This window comes from Oikopleura dioica, chromosome 2 (assembly GCF_907165135.1).
Source record: "Oikopleura dioica chromosome 2, OKI2018_I68_1.0, whole genome shotgun sequence".
Classification (NCBI taxonomy): Eukaryota; Metazoa; Chordata; class Appendicularia; order Copelata; family Oikopleuridae; genus Oikopleura; species Oikopleura dioica.
Window position 1 is genome coordinate 11,991,125 of NC_137292.1, and position 22,818 is coordinate 12,013,942.

Here is a 22,818-nt window from a genome sequence, read left to right on the forward strand (position 1 = left end):
CTCGCAGAGAGGGGTTCTATTTGTTAATTCCTTACCAATTGGAGCATATTAATCCCTTGACTAGTATTGAGAAACAACCGTATTTGATACATTGTTTGATTAAATTTTGGATTAGATACATTATTGGCGAAACGAACTTGATAAGTGTGGGAATCTTGAGAGGCACCTGATCTGGCTTATCAACTTTAGAAACTGAACAAAATGACCAACCGCCAGTAACACTTGAAATCACTGACTCAAAAGTTGAAGTACCTAAGGGTACCTAAGGTAAGATCGACTCCTAGTCTTGTCGACCCCTTACCGTAATTTACGGTCCGTAAATTACAGTCATAAATTAATGATAAAATTAATACTGGATGAATGAATGCTCATCATATCGAGCACTGTAGCGCAAAATTGCACCCCAAACAAGATCTGTCTTCTTTTGCCTTTGGTCGGCAGAAAAATCAGTCTCTGCGCAAAGGGAAAAAATACGCTGAAAGCCACAAAAAATACATTTCAAGTTTGCTTCGCCCGCGTTTGCGAAAAAACTCCACCCGAGTTAGTCTTGCCACGTCTTTGTCTGTCAGATCTTTTTAAATGCTATTGGCCTAAGAGAAGGCAGCAGCAATAAGTTGAGAGACATTGAAGTTGGAGAGAAGAAGACTGAAAGAATCTTCTCAGGAGCTTAAAAAAGCTAAAGCGTTTTTTCATATAAGAGAGAATGAGTTTTATAACAGAGAATATGTAATTGTACGAAAGAAAAAACCAGAGCATCAGTTAAAATCTATCATTATTTTTTAGAAAGATAACTTAAAAATTGTTTCAATAATAACCACAAAAAGGGACTCTTGTATAAATTCAAGTGCCAAGGGCGGTCCGAGCCGAACGGTAAGGCCGAAAGTCGCCATGTTACAGTTTGTTTACAAGAGTGACCACAAGTAAGCCCTAAGAAAAATGGTTTCCTTGAAATTCCGCCGGGCAAATTTGAGAAAATATGGAAAAAACCAAGAGAGAAAAGATCGGAAAAAGCGCCATCCAACGGGCAGCACCACTGGTGGCTCCAATGAACCACACCGTGTATTCTTCTCCCGCTGCGGTGGCCTGTGCTATGCCCCGTGCTCACTGTATCCTTTTGTCAAGGCTTCTAACGGAGTTTAATTAAGGTACTCAAAGACACGAGAGCTCAAGAGCATTTGACGCGGAGCTTTTGATTTGAAGCTGAAATCTGTTCTGCTGCTCTAATCAGTACGTGAGGGCCCTGCGCGGCCAGTCTCAAGGTCATAATTTCACAAAAACCAGCTTTAAAGACAGTTAATTGGCCATTTCTAAGCATCAATAGGCGGTTCTCGGTAAAAACAAAAACCTCAAAAATTTTGGCGGATTTTGGCCCTTTCCTTGTTGATTTCCCTTCTTCGAAAAGTCTCTGACAATTCGGCACTCGCCGGCGGACAATTCACATTTTTTCCAATTTAAAAGCGCTGCCAAAATCTCTGAAATTCGGAAAATTCTCACAAAAAACCGCTGAGCGGCCAACTCTGTGCAACGAATAGGAGGCAATGGTAGCACCTTGAACTTCCTTCTTTTCGCTAAGGTAGCTATCGATTCTAATTCGTCATTGCGAGGGCGAAGCGCATGGCTCCCTCCATTTCAGAGGGCCCTACCACGCCAGAGCACAAGGGTGGTCAATAGCTTCCAGAGCATGTCTCTCAGACGGGATAGTCAAAGCTGGACATATGCTCTAAAATTGCTCGAAATTTTGCGGGCGCAGTTTGACCAGGCTTCAAATTACCCTTTAATTAAGAAGGCTAAGTCTCCTAACTACCCACTGAATCTTATTGTTGCAGGGGTTTGAACAGATACGCAGAACCCTAAGACATGTTCTTCCTTAAGAATTCTTGATTTTGATTCTGATATTAGCTAGCAATTACAGGTGGCTTTACTAATACGCGGGTCTATTTGCAGCATAAATAAAAAACCCAAATTGATTCACGGTTTGTTCAATGAAATCAAGGAAGAGAACCTGCCGGAAAACAGGTTTTTGTCGACGAGTATTCAGTTGGAGCCATTTTTGGTTGCAGGTGATATACAGTTCCGTGCTAGCCCTAAGAGCAACTTGACCCGAGTGTGGTTGCTGGCGAGGACGTGAGGCGGTGGACGGTGACGGATCGTGACTGACTTGCCCCAGTCGCCTTCAGCGCCATAATTCGACCAGCGAGCGCCAGCACCAAGACCTCCACCGCCACCGCCAAGACCATATTTCCTTAAGTCTTTCTTATCATCTTTTTAATAATGAAACTTTTTCCTTGATAGCCGAGATCAGTAGAGCCAACGTACCCAACTAACTAAGTTGAACTAAGCAAATACGAGATGAATCTTTTCTCAAATTTGTTGAAAGTCTGTTAATTATGATTTTGCGGTTGTAAAGTTTTAGGTCAAGAGCTTGGGCCAAAAGCGGAAAATTCGCGAATAAGCATTTATAAATATTTAACATCGATCTCTTCTATTGAAGATTCTGGATGTTGGAATCAAAATAAATGATGAAATTCAAACTGGAATTTTTTTTCAAGTTTAACGACCATCACGAGATATCTTTTGGACAACAGATCGATCATCGATCAAGAGACTCTTTTGATTGTAGCATGTAAAGTTTATCCGTGAAAATACGTATGAATTTGTTTTTCGCGATCTAAGATCTTGGAACGAGTAATTGTCGATTCGTGTAACGGTTAACGAAATTTCGAAATTGAAACTCAGGAAGGGAGCCTTCAACAAAGCCCTGTTTGGAAAAGGAAGCTCTTTTTTCCGTCTGATCACGTGCTGAAGCTGTCTATCTCTTTGATAATTCAATTTTATGGGGCGACTTAAACCGCATCGAAAAGTTCGAATTTAAGTCAGTTGTTCTCTTTTTTTAGAAGTTTAAGATCTTTTTAGTTCAAAAATATCTAAATAGAATATTCCCTAGTCAAGCAGTTTTGATGATGCGAGGTAAATGCAGTGATTCTATTGCCCGAGGGAATCCTGTTCTAGGGCTTGTAGCCTTTCTAAACTGAACTTCGGAGGCCAAATTTACCTGCGGTTTAGTACGGTGATTGACTTTTTAAAACGAGGATTGAGCAACAAAAGATGATTATTCCGCTACAATTTGATTCAATATTGACCAAAGTCTGGGAGACTTAAAATCGCTGCTCGATTCGTAAGAATACTTTTATTCGGAATCAAAGTTAGAGCCTTTAACTTTGCTTTAATTTTACAGACAATAAAGAGAGTAAGTTCTAATCGTAGTCGACTTCGATTTCTTGAGTTGCCACGGCGTCTAAAATTGTTTTAATACTATCAACCCTTTTCCGTTTTAATTTGCTCTGTTCAAAGCTGGTCGATATTATGTATTCTATCACGTGCGGGTGCACGTGACCCTCGTCATCGACAAGGGCTTAGGAAAAAAAAAGAAATTACGATTCACGTCGTCTCTCACCTTGAATCGGTTTGGCTTCGATAATGCACGAAGTCCTGGCAGCGTCGATGCATTGGCAAGTTTGTTTCTGAGTTGCTGTTTCGATAACGATTTCTTCTCCCTTTTCCTGGGGTAGCCAAACTGCTTATTGTTGCAATTATAAATATTATCATTTTCGCGCGTTTTTATCAGCGGCGTCCTTAGCTAACCCTGGAACGATTAGCGCGCTAGAAGATAAGAGGAAGATATCTCCCAAGTCTACAAGTGTTATCTGTGGAAGTATTTAACAGTCTGCTCCCCATTTCCTTCTCGTAATACTCCCCATTCAAGATGCAATACCGGCTAAGTTCGCAAGAAATAAACCTCGTCTTCTCATCCCCTGAGCATTTGCAATCACGGATCTTTATTCGGAGATTGACATAATATCAAATTCTCAAGTTGAGAATTTCAACTAAAGAACAAAACTACGATGAATTGTCAACCACGTTCCAGGTTGTCGTCTGTGCGTGTTTGCTCAAACTCGGTATTCAAAGGGTATTTGTTCTGCGTATGCGCGTCCCAGCAACCTGGATTGATCTCCTTACAATCCACTGAACCTTTTCGTGTGCCCAAACATTCGCACTAAAGAAATTTTAGAAGTCAGCAACGAGGAAAGTTTAGAAAACTGTCAGTAACTCGTCATAATTGCGTGTCAAATTGATCTAGCTTGTAGCAATTAGTAGCAATTATATAACTACCCGCGTTTGTTGTCAAACAACTGAAATCATGAGTTCATGTACACGTCTGACAGAAATTTGAACGAATATTGTCTAACTAAGGCCTTTTTTGAAAAAGAATAGAAAGACTTGTACTTTGACGAGCCTTACCTCGTAATCCATGTGTTTGTCCATATAATTGTAGAGCTTGAACTTCTCCCCAATCTCGTAACCCCTATCGTTGATAATACAGGGAAGTGACAATGAGCTGCATCTCATCGAGCCATCTGCTTGGCAGACGCATGAAAACTGCCCCTGCATTCCTTTTGTTGGACCGTCGTTGAAGATTTTGTTTCTTTCGGAGATTTTCGGAGATTTCGCTTCAACAAGATTCGATTTCCGTGGAAAACCCGTTGCCTGACCCACTCCTCGTTAGGTTGATAAAAAACACCTGTATCTGGATCTCTACAAACCGCATTGCTAGAAACTTGCCCAACAGATGCAGCTTCGGAAGAGAGCGCTAGAATCGTTCCTACGGCAAGTTTCATTTTCCCCTTCTGATCGTCTCTCTTTCGATTCTTGGCCCAAAGCCGAAGAGGTATTTCAACTTTTTCAGATTGATGATTGATTCGGGAAAATCAACCCAGATCAACAACAAATAGCTAATTTGAGAGCAAACAAGCGGGACTCATTCAAACAGCTGATTTGTGATACATACCGTTTTACAGCTGATTCAGCTAAAATCAGACGAACCAATTTACTGATCTCATTATTTTTTTTACACTTTTTTACTCAAAACCGCATCTCTGAATTTTGAATAATTTCATGTCTTGCAGGGAGGATTTGACCTTCTTCGAATAAATAAAATAAGGGACGCTGCTTACAATAAATTCAGAGGAACCAATTCCTAAAGATCAAGACTCTGTCTAGACAATTTGATATTTTCTTGGCATTTTCTTCCGCAAAATGCAAAAAGTCTATTCATTTGAGTCTGATGATTTAATTGAAGATTGTTTTATTACAAAAATATAATATATATCATACGAAATGATGATTCGCTATGTACAGAGTTATACAGAATAAAATAAATAATATAATATCATTTTTTTTTCGTTGAGCTAGTCAGCAAGCTGGCAAAGTACCGCAGCGCCTCTGTTAATCCAGTGCGCTGGCTCTTTCTTAGTTGGTAGATGCATCGGTACGACAAAGTTCGTTGAGTGCCCAGTTGTTGATAGAACACCCTGACGCAATCCTTCTTTGTACAAAGGACAGATGTAGTCTGCCTTGTCGGGCGTGAAGTCCATTTCTGGCACCATCATGAAGACGGGCACGGGCGTGTTCATCACTCCAAGGTCGCTTTCTGTCATGCACATTTCATTGTCGTCCCATTTCCACGCGTCGGTGAAGATTCCGTGAACAAGAGCGCCATCTTCTGGGTCTGCGATTTCGTCGTCTTCTGGGCACGTGCCATCGTTTGCATCTAGAAAACTCGTAAAATTTGGTTTGGTGGGGTGAAGAATATACCTAAAATATCTTGGTAGGTAGCCTGATCGCGATATCTCTGTGTCATCGTAAACTTGAAACTCAGATGATCAATTGGCAAGTCGTACTTTCTCGCGTGTGTTTGAAGCAAACCAGTGAGGAAACCCTGAGTATAGAAGAATCCAGAGATCCAGAAGGTCTTGCACGTTCCCAACTCGATCCATCTCTTGGTGAAGATTAACCGAAGACGCAAATCGTTGACCCAGGATGAGAGAGGCTTCAAAGATGGATACGCGGCCTACAATCAATTAAAAAAAGGCAAAGGGGTTAAATTTTTACCTTTCTGTAAAGGTCCGGCACTTGATTATTCAAGAAGGCGATAAAGATTGACTCCATTTCTTCGTTCATAACGACCAAACCCGCAATCGCCTTTTTCAACGTCTCAAGTGACGTTTTGATAACTCGCTGAAGCTTGGCAAATCTTTCGACTTCCTGCTTCAAGACCGTCGTCATACTGTACTCTCGTCCTTTGTGATCCAGCTCGAAGAGTTCTCGTTTTCCCTCTTCGATGTCGAGCACAACATCGATTTTTTCCAGAATGCTCTCAGCCATGGCCATGACCTTGTCATCATCGGATGAGCCACCGCTGCCGCCACTTGACCTAGGCTGCAAGTCAAGAATCGTTCCCACAATCGCCTGCGTTTCCTGACGCAAGAACGCCAAGTTAGCATTTTCGTGCATGCCAAATACAACTGGCTCGTCTGTAAGTGGAAGCTGCTCAATGTAATCCTGGAAGCTCTTGAGGGTATCGCCTGCTGGCGCGTAGTAAACTGATGATCCGGAGAACTTGTAGTTGAGATCAAGAGTTTTTGGTGCGAAGAAACGGACCAAAATGGCGTCAAGACATCGCTGATCCCAGGCATCAGTAACTCGGCCACCATAAGTGATCATTCCTAAATTGAATGTATAAGACAAGTATTTTTAATCATTTAATATTAAAACTGATAAATTTCAATAAATAAGTCAGCAAAAATTAATCTCTTTACCTGTAATGTAAGTAAGAGCATCCCATGGAATCTTGCCACCCTTACAGAAGAGGTCCAAGTTTAGAAGGCAGCATTCACGATCAGAATCGTTAAATTCATACTTGATGTTCCATCCCAGAGGTCCAAACTTCTTTCGTTCTTGCAAGATTGCATGGAAGAAGCACAAGCTGAATACAATACGTCTCCAGTCGAGTTTTAGCTCGTGACTTTCGAAATGCGCCGCGTCGATTTCTGCAAGCGCTCGTCGAACGTTTGCGCGCAGACCCTTTGGCGGCTCGTTGGTGACTTTGACCGAGGATTGGAGGACAGAGACTGGGAAGTAATTCGCCGGCATGGCCGAGAGGTACAGTCTGAAGTCCTTGTTCAGCGTGACGCCGGGCTCGTTGAAGCCCTTGACGATTTCCTCGAGACGGGGAAGCCACGACTTGGCCAAGTGACAATTCTGAAGGAAAACCCAGTCGCCGTTTTTCGTCGCGGATGTAATCAAACGCTCAGCCACGGGCCCTTGACCTTGACCGAGTGAGATGGCGTGGACTCGCTCTAAATAATTGCTCTCAGAAGCGAATCGCTGGAAAGCGCCCATAGGATCTGAGCCAGCTGAGAGGACGAAGACCAAGGGGCTTGAGGGAGTCATGTTAGCGTAAAGATCGCCAATGGAAACTGGTGGATTTTCGACAAATGGCTTTCCGATGTTGAGAATGACAAAATCTTGAATTGCAGTCACGACTCGTTCATCAGCGAAGAACTTGAGAAGCATGAGCTTTGCGAAACTTGATAGTCGATCATTCCAGTGGCCGATAATTTCTGGCTCTTCTTCTTCCTCTACAGGAGATTTTCCAGGCAAAGGGGGTGGAGTTTCATGTGAGTATGCGTGTTCGCCTTTAGGTGGGTTCAATCGCAGCTCGTTGCCGCCGAGGATGATATGAATCGGCGTGCGTGTCACGTCGGCTTTGAGCCCCTTGAATATCTCGGGTTGCTCGTCTTCCAGGTCCACGATTTTGTTCCACGTATCTTCTGTAAGTCCAGCTATGCCTGTGGGCATAGAAGGCCGTTCTTTCTCAAGTGGAGGAAGACCACGGAGGAAGAGAAGCCACTGATCGTCTGGGATAACTCCACGCATTCTCAGAATATCCACACACATCATGAATGAGAACATCAACTTATGCCGTTCAAATAGACCTCTGGAAACGTTTTGATAAATTGCCATTGAGCAAACATCAATCAGTTGCCTCAGGCGTGCTTCGAGATCATCTTTTTTCGGCGCAGTGGAGATGGTATTGTTGAAAATATCCGTAAAGTATTTGAGCGAGAACTGGTACATAGGATCGACGTTTCCGAGCGCTGCGACGACAAAATAGAGTACTGAGCCGCGGTTTGCAACCGGACGGTACTTTTCTCGTGCTTCCGAAATGGAAGCCTCAGTCTTTTCGGCTTCCTGCATTCTGTTGTTAATGACGCCAGAGGTAACCTTGGAATCGGCCAGCGTGTTGATAAGTGCCTCATTGTCCAATATATTGCCTTCGGAAGTGAAGAGGAGGTGCAGGATTTTGTCTTCAATGCCACCGAGCTGTTCTTTATCGGCATTGATCTTGACGACAAGTTGCGTACGCGTTTCCTCCAAATCCGGTCGTTCCAAACGCACAACGTCAGCAAGGACTTGGTCCTCCAAACCACTTAGGGTGACGGTAAAGTTAATGATCGTGACTTTGATGCAAATCTCTGGCAAGTAGTGAGGGTTGGACATCTTGGTGGTCATGTAAAAACGGAAGTTCTTGTCGTAATCGATGTCACTGTCACCAAGTCGAATAAGTGTTCGACCGCCAGATACAAAAGTCTGTTTGAGTAAAATTGGCTCAAGAGCGGGATCAAGAGTTTCTTCAATTTCTTCAAGCAGGACTGGTTGACCAATTCGAATAGCATTTTCAAGAGTTCGCAAGAAGGTAGAATCAGAAAGTTTGATGACCTTCAAGCCGTTCTTTTGCTCCTTTGATCGGATCCATCTGTTGGCTTGATCCTGAGGATCGATCATCAATGGCCATCGACGAGCTCGAGTAACCAAAAGAGCATTTTCTGTTGAGACATCGTCTCGTGGCAAGCCTTCCGTATTCCATTGTCTAATTTCATAAGGGTCACCAAGGATGGAAGCAAGTGAGAGTGTTTTAGAAGTGGGAATTCCAAGTTCGATGCACTTATCTTTCCAGGTGTCGATAAGACGTACTCGATATTCGGAGGTGAAGGCACCGTAGTAAGAAACACACGCCGCGGCGATAAAGACATCTCCCACAACGTTGCCGATAAGCTCATCGTACATGATCACATTCTCACCCCATCGAACTTGTTCATCGGCCAAGGCGGTTGTTAATTTGGCCGCACGCTTCAATCGCGCTTCTGTGAGTGCCATTTGTTCCATCAACGAGTTTTTCTCGTTAACAGAGGCTTCGAAAGATGCCTCAAGACCGGCGATTTTATCTTTGACTTCTTGGAGCTGAGCCTGTTTCTGCGCCAAACCTTCCATGACGATTTTGAGTTCGGCCTGAGCGTTAGCGAGTTTTTGTCGCTTTGGCTCGACTTCTCGGATCACACGTGAGTAGACATCCATCGCTCGAACCCACATGCACATAGAAGTGCAGGCTTTGGAAACTTTCGCGACTTTCTCGGGAACAAACTCTGGGTTCTCGATGTATTTCTTGAGCTTCTTTGTTAACGACATTGGGATGTTGTCCTTGTCGTAAGTCATGAGCTTGTTCAAGAATTGAGAGTCACCAAGAACGTTCTTTGCGCTCTTCCAATCTGTCTTAGCACCCATCAGAATACACACAGCCTCCATGACGGTCTGGACCATTTCTGGTGGAGTAGTGAAAACTCGCAACTCGGAGATGTCAGATTTATCAAGAGAGTTAAGCGCATCGTTAGCAGCTTCAAGAGCTGGCAGAGCTTCATCAAGATCTCGTTGGGCGTCGTCTGCGATCGCTTGAGTCTCCGTCTTTTTAATCATTGCGGCTGCTTCTTCAGCAGAAACGACCTCTTCAACTTGACGAGCCGCGACTTTATCTCGGTCCAAGTCAATCATCAGCGCTTCAGTCGCCGCTGATTTCTCCTTTAAGACTGGTTCCAATTCTGTCAAATGTGCTTTCATATCGTCGATAATCTTGTTGGTTGATTGAATCTTCTCGAGACCCGTTTTGTATCGATCTCGAGCAAGGACGAGCTTCTTTCTTTTGTCTGACAGCATCGAAAGGTAGACGTTGATAAGTTCAAGATAAGAAGTCGGCGTGGTGTAGTACCTTCTGCGCAAAGCGTTGAAGAAGTCTTCTGCGGTTTCGGTGACCGAAGTGTGAATTTCCACGCACATCAATGAAAGGGGCTCTTTGAGTTCTTCGGGTATCTCATCTTCCACAGTTGAGAAGAAAGTGCGCGACACTGACAAGAGTGCATCTCGAGGCCACTGGACGAACCAATCGATCGTACAGCAGTTGACTAACGAAGGGAACATTCGACATCTATTTCGGAAAGCAGAGCCAACTGGTGACATACAAAGAACGACGTGAAGCTTTTCTCGGACTCTGTTGATCAAAAATTGCCAAACAACATCTCGGTTACCTTCATTCAGTCCAGCTTCCTTGGCTAAGGGACGTGCAAGACCCATGATCTGCTCAAGCTCATCCTTCTCAAAGAGGTTGGGAACTTCACCGGAGTTGAGGATATTGTTGATGTCTTCCAGGAATTCTTCGACAACAATTTGTGTGTCTGTAAAAAGGAATACAGTATCGTTTTGAACAGCAAGTTTGTATAACTTTCGCAAGTCTTCGTGAAAGGCTTCGATTCCGTAGCCTCGAGTCAACTCAATCTGGAAGCAATTGTAGCCGCACATGTGAGCAGCAAGACGGGTTAGTGATTGTTTACCAGTACCACCAACACCGACGAGCAAGGCATTTCCTCGTTCAGTTGTAATCATTCGTACAATTCGTGTAACGTGATGAATGGCGTCAGTGAAGAAGACGAGCTTCATTTCTTTAGACGAATTGAGATTGTAATCGTCGAGGTAGTCTTCCATCACGGTCTTTACTTTTTCGCCGAAGTCAGTCAGATCGTCGTAAACTCGATCGGCTTTTTCAATACCAGGCTTCATGAAATCGCCAAAGATGTACGGTTTTTCGAGGTATTTTTCAAGGTCCACTTCTTGTCGGAAATGTTTTCCAGCAACATCAAGCAACATCGAGTTGAAGTAGTCCTTATCTTCGTGGTCGATGAGACGATCATGGAAGACTCGGCTGGTTTCGTGGCAGAAAAGTCGGAAGATACCGGCTTCATCTCGGACAACAGCTGGGTCAGCTCGAAGCATACCCTGAATGACCTTGGACAAATCTCGTAAGTTGAAAACGTAGTGTGACTTAGATGGAGTTGGAAGTAAATCTTCCTTGATTTTTGCGTAGATGTCGATAGCAGCTTGGACAGCGCCGGTTGACATTCCTCTGACATTTGGCGCAAAATCTTGAAGGAAACCGCCAAGAATAGACGAGAAGATGGTCTTAAGAGCTGTATCAGATGGAGATGGGATGGAGAACATAGCAAAATGACGGATCATTCTCGGCGAAACTGGATTTCGTCCACCACCAGGAGGAGCACATGCAGAGCAGAGAATGACATTTTCAATGTCTTTCCAGAACATTTTTTCGCGATCGTAGAGGCCACCGAAATCTTGGTACTGCCGAAGAAGTTCAATTGGTGGTTGAGAGCCGTAAGTGTCCAACTTGGGCATGTTAAGATCGTCAACGAAAACGACAATCTTCTTTCCGATCGGAGCGCCGAGGAGGTTTTTACGCTTCTTTTCAAGCTTGCCTTCGATCATTTCTTGCGTTCGAGCGGATGATGTTTGAGCAGAGAAGCCAATGAAGACTGGGTTGAAATCTTTTTCGATGAGGCTCTCTAGTTGAGCTCTGGCGACGACGGATTTACCGACACCAGTCAAGCCGGTAAAGAGGACAGAATGATTCATCGTTAGGAGTTTTTCCATGATGAACCCAAATCGAACGGTATCTACGGTTGGCACGAGAATATCGAAAAACGCAGCGCTTGGATCGTATTTGAAAACAGGGAGGATCTTTTCCCATCCTTCGAATCGGCCCATAGATGGCTCCATATAGAATGAGAAAACATCGCCAGATTGAGGAAGTCTGATGTCATTGTTTTCTTCCATTTGTTCGCGGATAAAAGTGTCAAACGATTCCCAACCAGATTCGTTGAGGTTTCCAGCGACGGCCCAAACGTACGCAAAAGCGAAGATTCCGCCAAGAGTCTTTGTCGCATTTGCTGGATCAGCTGCCAGCTTAGGAGCTTTGGGATCCTTTACGACAGATTCAATCAAAGAGCAGAGGGTCGCCACTTTAGCTTGGTTGACTTGGAGCATCATCTGAATAATAAGTTAAGCTAGTAAATCGTCGCTGCGTCAGGGACTCATTAAATCGAGAAAGGGACAAAAGGACATTTTCGGTTTTCGTTTTTACGATAGTTGCCTTATACAATTCCCCTCTATGTCGTCGTCAATTGAATGAATAGAGATCATATTTGCCTGGGAAGTAATCGGTGAATAGACTTCTGACTGGCACTCGCAGACGAAAATTTAGAGACGAGGTAAATTTTATTACTTGGATTTTTACCCATCTTTTACCTCGGGACTTTCTAGGAGAGAGCGCAGACTCTTTTCAATAAAAATCACTTGACCGAATGATTTTTTTCATAGAAAACATTTTTGAGCGGCACTCTGAGACGCGACAGTAATTAGTGATTTCAAGAGCATTGAGCTAGAACGGCTAGGACAAAAGACGGCTCATCTCTCATAAAAACATTCTTGATGTTTGTTTGACCACTTCTCCCGCTACCCTTATTTCAATTTTAGCTACGTTCGAGTCTTCCTCTTCCGCGCCCTTTTTTGGCAGTTGGCTTTGTTTGAGAACGAGACGATTAAAAAAAAAAGAGAACGAATGGAAAGAATTTAACAAAAAGTCTTGAAAAGAGAAGAAAGATAAAAATGGTTCTTTCAAAAGAAGCCAAAATTGGGATTATCGTCGGCTCGATAGCTGGCTTCATTGTTATCACATTAGTTATTTGGTGGATATGTTATGTAAGTTAAAAATAGTGGTTAAAAATATTGACGATAATTAAAAGGTCCGAAGAAAGCGCAAAAAAGCGGGTGAATATCGGCCCGAGAGAATGGAGCGTGCCCAGATTCAGGTGAACACAATCACAAGTTCTGGCAACGTCGAGCGTCTGATTTGACCCTGCTTTCGTCATTCGTTCTTTAAGTATTTTAAATTTTATCTGCATATATACCGCTCTATATAAATCTGCACAATCAAATAAACTGACACCAGCATTCCATGAAAACATGCGTGACACCCCTTTTATCGGTGGGTTTCTCAAATATAAGAATAGTTCAAATTTGCATAGCCTCGGATTGTCAGAGCAACGAAGCGCTTGGGGCCAAAAAATTTTAACGTGCATACGAAAAGCTTTATTTTTTAAACGATGGCTTTCGGCTTTTTAAAATGCTGTACAAAGGAGCAAAAACCGGTCGATCCTGCAGAAAACGCCGCGCAAGAGAACCCAGCACTTCAAGAAGGATCTGAAGCTCCTGAGCTAAAACTTCCGCCGAAAGAAAAACTCATCTAATTTCAATTCAAAAATGAGCATGAATAAATTCCTTCAACTCTTAAAACAGCTGCTTTTAAGCAAGAAAATAGGCGCGATGAGTAGTAAAAATGACTCGACGGATATTTGCGAAGCAAATTTGTATAGCTTTGAGATGTGAAAGAGAGATGGAAGCTATTAACGTCAGCGAGGAGAAATATTTTTGACAGGCTATTCTCCCCTATTCTCCCAATATTTTGCAACCTTATCAATGCCCAATAGGTCCCACGAAAATGTCCTGTTTAAATTTTAATACCTGTTTGCAGTTTTTGCTAACAAATCGGAGGCCATCCTCGACATAAGCATCGAACAAATCAGACAGGAAATCTTTCATAAGAGGCGTTACCAACTCGTTGTCAAGTCCTTCAAGCCACGTTCGCATGTACGGCCTCCATCCGAGATCGTTAGAGTCAATGTAGACCATACCACAGCGAGATACAGTGGCAGGTGAGGCGACAGCAAGATCTTGCACTTCGAAAACCATGTGGATTTCGGCGGAAAGTTTGATACGTTCAGAGTTGGCAAGACACAACATCTTGTTATCATCCAAGACAGTGTTCATGTTTTCAATCCAGAGGGCGTCGACCGGACCGTCGCAGATGATCCACTTATGATCGTCATTATAAGTTGAGGATGCTTGTCGCACACACTTCGCCATGAGACCGTCTTTCCATTCCATCGTGAGTGGATCTTCTTCACCGTACAGCTCACCCATTGTGATTGACTTTGGATTCATAACCATCAGGGTAACTGGTTGATACTGAGGATTCTTCTGGCCTTTCTTTTTCAGAGTTTCGAGGGTATCAGCAAGGATTCGATAGACTGTAGTTTTTCCTCCGCCAGTTGGTCCGACCAACATGACACCGTGTCGTACAACCATAGTTTCGTATAGCTGGATGACTTTCGAGGATTGGGCAGGGATGACCTGCAAGTCTTTTGCAGCAGTGCATTCTTCAATAGTCTTCAAGAAGATGCCATAATCGTGCTCTGGAATTTCAACGCCAGGGAACAGATCAGATAGAATTGCTTTGAAGAGGATCGCATCTTGCGTCAAGAACTTTGGCAAGTTAGAATCTCGCAGCGCTCGGATAAGGGTGACGTCTTCAACGATTTCGGGATTTTCTCGCTTGAGAGAACCGGCCATGACGAGGACAGATTTGACGGCACGCATACCGAAATCATAATGGTCTTGCTGCGAAAGCTGTTCGGAACAGAGTTTGTACATTTGGGTCATCTTCTTGGCCAGAGGCTTGGAGTTTTCGAAACCTTCAGAGTACAAGATGACCTCAGCGATGAGACCGTAGTCGGGAACCATCATGGAAATTGGTCGGAAAAGCGCCTTCAAGTTGTCAGGAAGTTCCGTTCGTCCAGCGTAACCGGGGTTCATCGTAATAAACGCAGCGCAATTCTTCTCAAGTTTAATCTCTCGACCTTCGAAGAGGAAGCGAGTTAAGTTCTGGGCCTTGGCGTTTCTGATCGTCAAGATTTGTTGAGCAATGACAGACAAGACTTCAATACCAATACGGTTAAACTCATCGAAACAAGCCCATGCACCGGACTGAGCTAGACCAGAGAAGAATTTACCCATGATTTTGTAATCGAGATCTTCTGAGCAGTTGAAGACGACACATTGTGTTGCGAGACCCTTCGCCAAATCCTTGGTTGTTTCTGTTTTTCCAGTACCAGCGGGACCAGCTGGGGCGCCACCAAGATCAAGCTGCAAAGCGCCCATAAGACACAAGTAGCAGCGATCAGTGAGTGGGGTGATGACAAGTCGAGGACAAGCGCCGAGGTATTCGTAGGCGTAAACGTATCGAGAGGTACTCATACGGACGACGCAGTTATCAATATCTGTCTCCCAGTAATATCGCATTTGTTTCAAAAATTCGAAACTATCACTGCGATCGATCTTTTGTGCGCAGAGCTCTGCAATAATATCTCGAGCGTGGACGTCGATGGTGATGAGGGCTCCAAGAATAGCTCGATGAATTGGAGGAAGTTCTCGGCGGACAATCGCGGCGAGCTGATTCAGCCGACGGAAATTTTCCTTGAGGAATTCATCTAGAGCTGCGAGTCTGTCTCCGTCTTTTTCAAGACATTCAGTCAGTTCTTTTACCCAGTAGATTTGAGATACAGTAAGGACGACTTGAGAAGCATGTCCGGCGACTGTCCACTCGGGGCGGTCTTTTTGCAAGAAATCAGCGATCGCAGCTTTGGTGAGTTTTCGCAAGTTAGCAATCATTGCTTCTTCGACCTTTCCTAACCACTCTTCGACGTTACCTCGGGCCTTGAGACCTTTTCCGAGACTGACCACTTCTTTCTCGGGAGATTTCATCGCAAGAATATCAGTCGTCGCGACCATTTCGCCAGTTGCCTTGTCTTTAGCTTGGCCAAACTCGAGCGAAGCGATTGCGTCGAAGCATTTTCGGAGATGAGGTTGTACAGCGAGAGGATTCCTTGTCTGAGCAAGGATTTCAAGAAGCTCATCGTTGGACAAGAAATAGAATCGAGGGAACACCGCTCGCTTGGACTCGAGATATTGCTCCAAGCATTTTTGAATTTGATCGAGGAGGTTGTTATTGTTCTTGAAAGCTTCAAGAAGACCGGGCGTAGTGGATGAACGAAGGGCGACAGGAAGTCTGTTGACTTTTCGCATAATGTCTTTCCATGATTTGTCGACAGCCAAGAACATTTTTGCTTCAGCAGGCAGTTGTCGCTGAATGTCGGGCGCGGAGAAAATCGACTCAAGGTAAAGCCAGTTTCTTTGACACGTGAGCCACTCTTCAAGCGTTTCATTCATCAGGTTCAAGTTCTTTTGCCACTCTTCGACCTTTTCTCGAATCGGGCCGACGTATCTGGATGAAGCAATAGTTGCTACTGCAACTCGACTGTCATCAAGCTGCACTTGAATTTCGTCAGTTCCACCAAGAATAAATACATCTTTTGAATCTCGATGAGGGAGAACAACGTATTCAGCCGTTTTCCAAATGTCTTCGACTTTCTTCAGCATAAGAACAAGTGCTGCTTCACCAGATGCTTGTCCAGAAACTTCTTCGATCTCTTCTGTGTGTTCGAATGCTTCCCATTCGTCCAAAAGCTTCAGAGTGAGTTTTTGTTCTGAATCTTCTGCGGGAAGTTCTTGTCCAAGAATTTCTTCGATCATCTGCCAATGACGGGGTTTGAAAGCATCGTTTCGCAAATTTGTGATGACCGACATTCGATCTTTCTGTTTCTCGACTTTCTTTTTCAGAATTTTTACCACATCGTTTGGTGGGAGACCCTTATCCAACTGATGGGCATATTTTGCGTATTTTTGAACGACGGTTCCCATCTCATCCGGATCAATGGTGTTGAATTCAAGATCGTACCATTCAACAAGGAGGTTATCCCACTCTTCCATCGAGTTCCAGAGCAGCTCCTTGAGTCGAAGCTCAGCGTGGACTTCTTCGAGTTCTTCATACTTGGTGACTTCAATGCTGAATTTTTTCTGATACGTTCGGTACTCATGAGCTCGGTCTTGCATGCCATTGATGCTCTCAACAAGTCGTTGGACTTTTTCGAGTATGACTTTTCGCTCTGCTTCGGCATCGAGAATCTGAGGATCTTGGATTTCAAGCTTCGTGTCTTTCAGCTCCTTGTTCATTTCTTCGATGTCCTTTTCAATCAAGCCAGCGAGGTTGTCCACAAATTTGTCTCGGTCAGAAACACACTTGTCGATCGCTGTCCTGCAGTCCATGACGGCTTGTTTGAGAAGTGTCTGGAATTGAGCAAGATCTTCTGGCGGAATAGGAACTTGGAAGTTCTCCATAAGTTCGTACATTCCTGTAACGATGTTGGTCTGTTCTTCAATCGGTTCGATTCGCTGCTGAATTTCATCCAGGAATGTGAGGAGCTTGACGTAGTCCACTGTGCTAGCAAGTTCTGATTCCAGCTTGAATGTAGCTTGGCCAGTCTCGTCCATGATTGCGTCCATCTTTTTTCGAGCCAGCTTGGGCATAAGGTCGTGAACAGCTTGGAGGCATCTGAGTGGATTGGGGATAAGCGTGTTCTTGAATCCCTTGCAATCGAGATTTAAGAAGCCGATTGGGCGAGCATCAGGGACGGATAGAGCGTCAGCATGTTCTGAAGAGTATTTTTTCAGGGCGCCGTTGAAGAATTCCACAGATGGATCAAGCTCCATGAATTCATCTTCTTGCAATCCTTCGTTCTCAAGGTAGAAGACGACCAGTTTATCGAGAGTGTCACTGTACTTGAATGCAGATCTGAAAGCGCCTTCGAGACACTCTCGGATAGAAACAACGAGAGGCAAAAGGTGGAGATCATCTTTGAAAATTGCCTGAAGAGAGGGTCCTTCGCCACATGTTTTCTCTTCGAAGTTCTTGTTAATCATTGGACGGGTAAACGCGTCGAAGTAGGGATCCGGGACAAGATTTGCGACGGACAGGACGGTGTTTTCGAATCCCTGGATAACTGATTTTACTGTCTCATTAAATTCGTCCAGCGAAGGCTTGTAAGTGAATTTGCCGCCTTCGAGGTAAAGAGAAGTGACGAATAAAGGCACAATTTCTTCGTCGGGTGCCTTGTAAGTCCAGTGGTCGAATGTTGTAGGAGTAACTAAAGTTTGGTTTATGTGGGTTATAAAGTGAATTTTTACCTTGAATCATTTTATCGAATCTTTCAAGAAGCTTTGTGACCGAGTTCATCGCAAGTGCATGCATCGTAGTAGTGATGAGATAGTCGCAAAGTCTGATGAAGGACGTAAGTCTTTGACAGTGTTGACGCTTGTTCGCTTGCTGCGTGTAAGTCATCTTCTCGGGCTCATCGCCTTCGACATCGTGTGACTCGCCGTTGTGAATGATCTGGCGATGGGCGTTCTCGGGCATTTCTTCTGGCACGTCGTAGTAAATGTCGTCCGGCAAGAAACCAGCATCCAGGAGAGCTTTGCTAAAGAAGGAGTGTAGAGGTTGAAGAGGAAACATCCTGCCTTGATAAATGAGATTTTCATGCAGAGGCTCTTTACCTGTTGGCATGTTTCAGAAAGATAAATGAGGATTCGATAAATGAGCGGCGGAAATAAATGAATGCCCTGCTTTATACCTGCAGCCGTCTTTAACAATAGGTTTCAAGGTCTTTAGTTCGTTTAACTTTTCAAGTGCCTCGCTGCAGATTTGCTCTTGTTGCTGTTTGAACTCGCTCAAACTGAAATGAAGGTTATTTACCGACAGGCGGTGCGCACGATCTCGCAGATGAGGCCGCGGAACTTGTCGAGCTCCTTCTCGACGTTCTGGAGGTAGTCGATCTGTTTCTGGAGGTATTCTTCGATTCTAAGAAATTTGGGATTCAGAAATGTTAAAAATATTTCCTGTGTAAAACTTTTGAGTCAAATTAAGGAATCTATCTGAAATATTAAGAATGACTTACTGATAAGTTTTATCCCGGTCGATGCGACAGAGAGACATATCGGATATCCTGTAGCACATTTCTCGAACATTTCCAAGCGCTGGACGGAGTGATTCATTAATTATGAAGCTAAATACGGATACGGTATAATTATTTTCAAAGGAGCCCTTCTTACAGATTTTGCTCCAGTTGCTTTTTCGATTTCTGGAACTTGTCCTGGCGCACGTTTTTCCTCCATGTTTTAAACGCTTTTCCTCTGCGGAAGTTTTTGAATAGTGGAATCGTCATCAGCTTACAATAAGATGCATACTCGGCTCTCCACCTTGAGAGCTCGGTGATTTCTGTTTCGCCGTTTACCCGTCTGGTCACCATTTCGGGACCTAATTTAGGGATCGGACTCGCTCTTCTTCGAATATAAACTCAACGAATTTACGATCCCTTTCCTATAGTAGTATGCTCTTGTTCTCCAATAACACTTTCCACTACCTTGATTGACCACATCGAATAATTCACGCTATTGCGATCAGCTCTAAAGTCATTCATTATCTTTTGAAATCAAGGAAGACTTTTTTTACCTCGGAACGATATATAGAAATCCAAGTTCTGGTCTGCGAGTTATTATGTCCGCAAGCATTAAAGGGTCCGATATATCTGCAGAAATAATTTGCTGGATCAAGCCGTACTAAAGTTGGAAATTAATTTTCTGCGAGGCGGTGGGTAGGACTTACTCGTGAATGATCAGAAACTGGTACTTTCGTTAATTGCTCCAGTTTCTCCCTTGACTTAGCATCTGTTTCATCTTGGACCACGCTTGGTACAGGGCTACAGTAATCAATTAAGGAGGTAGATATCAAGAATCGGATTTCTTGTCAGTGTTTTCTCAAATTTTTAACATAGTGACCCCCTTATTTTTCTGCTCAAAATTTATTTCAGATAATTATCTCTTTCCTATGGAAGCCAAAAATTAGGATTTCTTGAGCTTTCGAGGTGCTACAATGCAAATCTGGCACCTCCGATTGTCGTCAAAAAGCCCATTTTAGGAAAGTCAGCGATCTTTGACGAAAAATTTTGTTAAAAATTTTCTTGAAAATCGAAATTTCGGTTTCCATAGGAAATAAAGAAAGGTCTAAAGTTTTTGTTTCCAAAGTAAAATAAGGGTGTCACTATTTTAACTTTGGGAGAAAAGTCTGACAGAAAATGGCGATTCTTGATATCTACTTCCTTAAGTTCTTGTTAAAAGGGATATGAATACCTAATTGGTTTTAGTCGTTTGACTGGTTTTGCGTTTGTGATTGGTGGTAACGCATCGCGCTGGCGCTTCCGCACCTCGTCTGGGTGCATGTATGTTCGGAACGAGTCCAGGTGTGGCAGCGGGTTAGGAGGCTGCTCCTTTTCCTCCTCGCCCGAGTGGTGCTCGGCACCAGCTTCGGGTTCCACGCGCCATCCGACGTTTAGCTCTCGACCTGGCACCCGTCGTTCCGGACGGGCTTGAAGCCGTTCCTACATAAATTTGTAAATAAAAAAATATAATTAAAATAAAATTAAATAATTAAAAGAGCAGTAAGAACCCCATACATACCTTTAAATTAGGTCGTGTCGGCATCGCCGTAAATCGACTAACTGAAGTTTTCCCGTTTTTCGACCGACAACAAACCGAGTTCTAGAAAAATTCTCTTTTAGTAAACATTTAGTGATCACTGATAAGGCTCTGGAAAGAATTTCAAAGGATTTTCTTAATTTTAATTTGCGGAAAGAACTAAACAATTAGAAAACTGAAGCTCGAGCGTGGTTGCTATGGGGACTGTGACCGAGCAAATCATGACACTTTCCCTTGAACGATAAAATTAATAGAGAATAAAATGAAATGCTAAAATTACTGCAGTTAGCCTTTTATTTACGAGGAAATTTCGAAATAAAATAAATATGTCTGTATTAACAATTCAATAAATAATTCCAGTAATCAGATTGAACCTAGCCTTCTTTTTGTTTTCAATGACCAGTTTTGGCATAGCAGGAGAATTCTTTACGTCTTCAACTCGTTGTGCTGAAATCTCTGCTCAATTCAAGCCGATTTACTTTTTGAAGTTACCGATGGCTCTTTCGTCGAGCTCGTACTGTACTTTTCGCGTTTGCTTCTCCATCTCATCAGCGAAATCAAGGAATTGATTGAGCACGTCATTTTTGTCGAGCTCAGGGCAGCTTCCCCAGTCTACTTTTTGCGCGAGTACTTCCTTTCAAAATGAGTAAGGATAAAATTGAAGAAGCAACTTTACCTTGTTGTAGTCAAAGTCAATAGCGATTCTTCGATTTGCTTCGTAAATTTCCGTCAATTCTAGCTCCACAGCTTTGTTCGCCAAAGTCAGTTCTTCTTTTTCTAATTCCGATTTCTCAGGATCGCCTGACATTTTCAACTCGTCTCGCATTGCGCGTAATTTTCGCAGTCTATTCGCGAAGGAATTGTATTCTAAAATGGCCCAAAGTTCAAGCGAATAAAAAACAAGGGAGTACCGTCGAGTGCTTTTGGAGTAAGATGTTTTACTTTGGCATATTCGAATGTTTGTAGAACGGTTCCTCCTAGATAGACGATCTTTTGCTCTGTCGGATCGTTTGCTATTCGAACTTCCTTTCTCCTAGTTTCTACAGAATTTTCTTAGTGCTGCAATGAAAATTGGTAAAAACAAGTTCCTTGAGCTCTTGGGCGAGTTTTCGCAAATCATTTCTCGTCTTTTTGTACTCAGCTGATATTTTCAAAGTCTTGTCGAACTGAAACTGAGTACAAACCACTTCCCTCATAAAAAGGACTTACCGGTGCACTCATCGTTGCCTGACTTTTAAACAACAAACTGAAGATCAGCTAAGACCAGGCCGCTGAAAATTTAGATCAACAGATCGAGATTCTAGAGATCGCAAACCATTATTTAACAAGATGAATTTAAATTCTTTTGACTACTTCCGCTTCTGGGATGGAAATGACGCATAATAAGTCGAATGAATAAATAGAGAAAATGGGAAAGAAAAGTTCTTTTTTGACAAAACTATTTGCCCAGGGAGCAGACGAACCTGATCCAGCTGAAGAAGGATTTATTCTTAATTCGATCACCTTCAACTTGGCGAAGCTGATTTTTGCTCCGAGTCTTCCTGCTGGGTTTTCTTATTGCAACCTTGATCCTCGAAACGACGAAGACTTTCGGGAGATTTCGGGTTTGCTCAGAGGGCATTTTATTAAATCCAAACGAACTGATGCGTCTTTTACCCTTTATTACCCAGATCCCGTTCTACGCATGGTTCTCTATCGCACGCCCCCAGAGTTCAACGTCGGAATCCGATTTGAATCAGGTTTACTGTCCGAAATGTGGAAAAATGACGTCGATGACTTTCGTTTTGGAAAGTAAAAAAGAGCTTATTGCGTATGCAAACATTATGCAGCAACAGATTTCCATCAAGGGCAGAAATTCAAATGCTTTCCTTATTGATTTTCTGGTTGTTCACGGAGATTTTCGCGGGCGCAGGTGTCGAGTTTGGAATATTTAAGAGCTCATTACAGTTCAACGAACTTACAGGAAACTAACTCTAAATGAAGATTGACGCCCTGTCTTGCCGCCAAGGGGCTGCAGAACATGATCAAATCGTCGTCTTTTAACAAGGAATCCGTCGTACTTGTCACGTGCGCTTATGATCTCCCGCTCAAGAGGTACGTAAACTCTAGTAAACTATGAACTCCACTTAGAACCTACTACTGTTATTGCGTTTTTCAGAGTGGCGCTGCATAAAATATACCACAGGCCGATTCGACCCATCAAACTTATGGGAGTTGGAATGATGCCGATCCAGATTGATATTGACAAGTGCAGGCAAAAGTTTAGCTTGAAAACTGGAAAGAACAGACTCAACATGGAAAGACTTCAAGCCAAAGATTCTGACAGCGCCAGACTGAGGCTTTATCACTTCCTTGAGGATGGCGATATCGCGCCAATTTTCAAGAAAACAGATTTCGAGCACTTTTTTCTTCGGTCAACTTTGTATTCTTGTTTTCATCAATGCTATTGAAACTTTTTAGGGATGATGGTGCAACAGT

General features: G+C 43.3%; 3 protein-coding genes and 1 long non-coding RNA gene across 5 annotated transcripts; 1 reads left to right on the forward strand and 3 right to left on the reverse strand.

Moving 5' to 3' along the window:
* Nucleotides 1-3,168: 3,168 nt before the first annotated feature.
* LOC145697296 (uncharacterized) lies at nt 3,169-4,770 on the reverse strand. The gene is made up of 6 exons (XM_081774482.1): nt 4,546-4,770; nt 4,300-4,483; nt 3,923-4,054; nt 3,738-3,834; nt 3,455-3,553; nt 3,169-3,295 (listed from the first exon to the last, which is right to left on the reverse strand). Exons 1-6 carry the CDS (start codon nt 4,674-4,676, stop codon nt 3,255-3,257), a joined length of 684 nt encoding a protein of 227 aa, XP_081630608.1. The 5' UTR covers nt 4,677-4,770; the 3' UTR covers nt 3,169-3,254.
* A 383-nt stretch (nt 4,771-5,153) lies between these two features.
* On the reverse strand, nt 5,154-20,432 carry LOC145697406 (dynein axonemal heavy chain 6-like). Its single transcript, XM_081774601.1, has 14 exons — nt 20,323-20,432; nt 19,996-20,243; nt 19,472-19,565; nt 19,319-19,425; nt 19,186-19,272; nt 18,919-19,122; nt 18,765-18,872; nt 18,441-18,542; nt 17,998-18,287; nt 13,600-17,957; nt 6,657-12,066; nt 5,950-6,563; nt 5,653-5,908; nt 5,154-5,608 (listed from the first exon to the last, which is right to left on the reverse strand). The coding sequence occupies exons 1-14, from the start codon at nt 20,344-20,346 to the stop codon at nt 5,247-5,249; spliced, it is 12,264 nt and encodes a 4,087-aa protein (XP_081630727.1). The 5' UTR covers nt 20,347-20,432; the 3' UTR covers nt 5,154-5,246.
* LOC145697409 (uncharacterized) lies at nt 12,198-13,355 on the forward strand. Of its 2 annotated transcripts, none has more exons than XR_014133876.1 (3): nt 12,198-12,287; nt 12,553-12,777; nt 12,822-13,355. It is a non-coding gene; the product is annotated as an uncharacterized LOC145697409 (long non-coding RNA). The 2 variants fall into 2 exon arrangements; XR_014133875.1 differs by lacking the exon at nt 12,198-12,287 and adding an exon at nt 12,320-12,509.
* Nucleotides 20,433-20,657: 225 nt separating the features above from the next.
* Nucleotides 20,658-21,592, reverse strand: LOC145697408 (uncharacterized). The gene is made up of 5 exons (XM_081774604.1): nt 21,550-21,592; nt 21,252-21,506; nt 21,017-21,207; nt 20,833-20,974; nt 20,658-20,787 (listed from the first exon to the last, which is right to left on the reverse strand). Exons 3-5 carry the CDS (start codon nt 21,164-21,166, stop codon nt 20,684-20,686), a joined length of 396 nt encoding a protein of 131 aa, XP_081630730.1. The 5' UTR covers nt 21,167-21,207; nt 21,252-21,506; nt 21,550-21,592; the 3' UTR covers nt 20,658-20,683.
* Nucleotides 21,593-22,818: the final 1,226 nt, after the last annotated feature.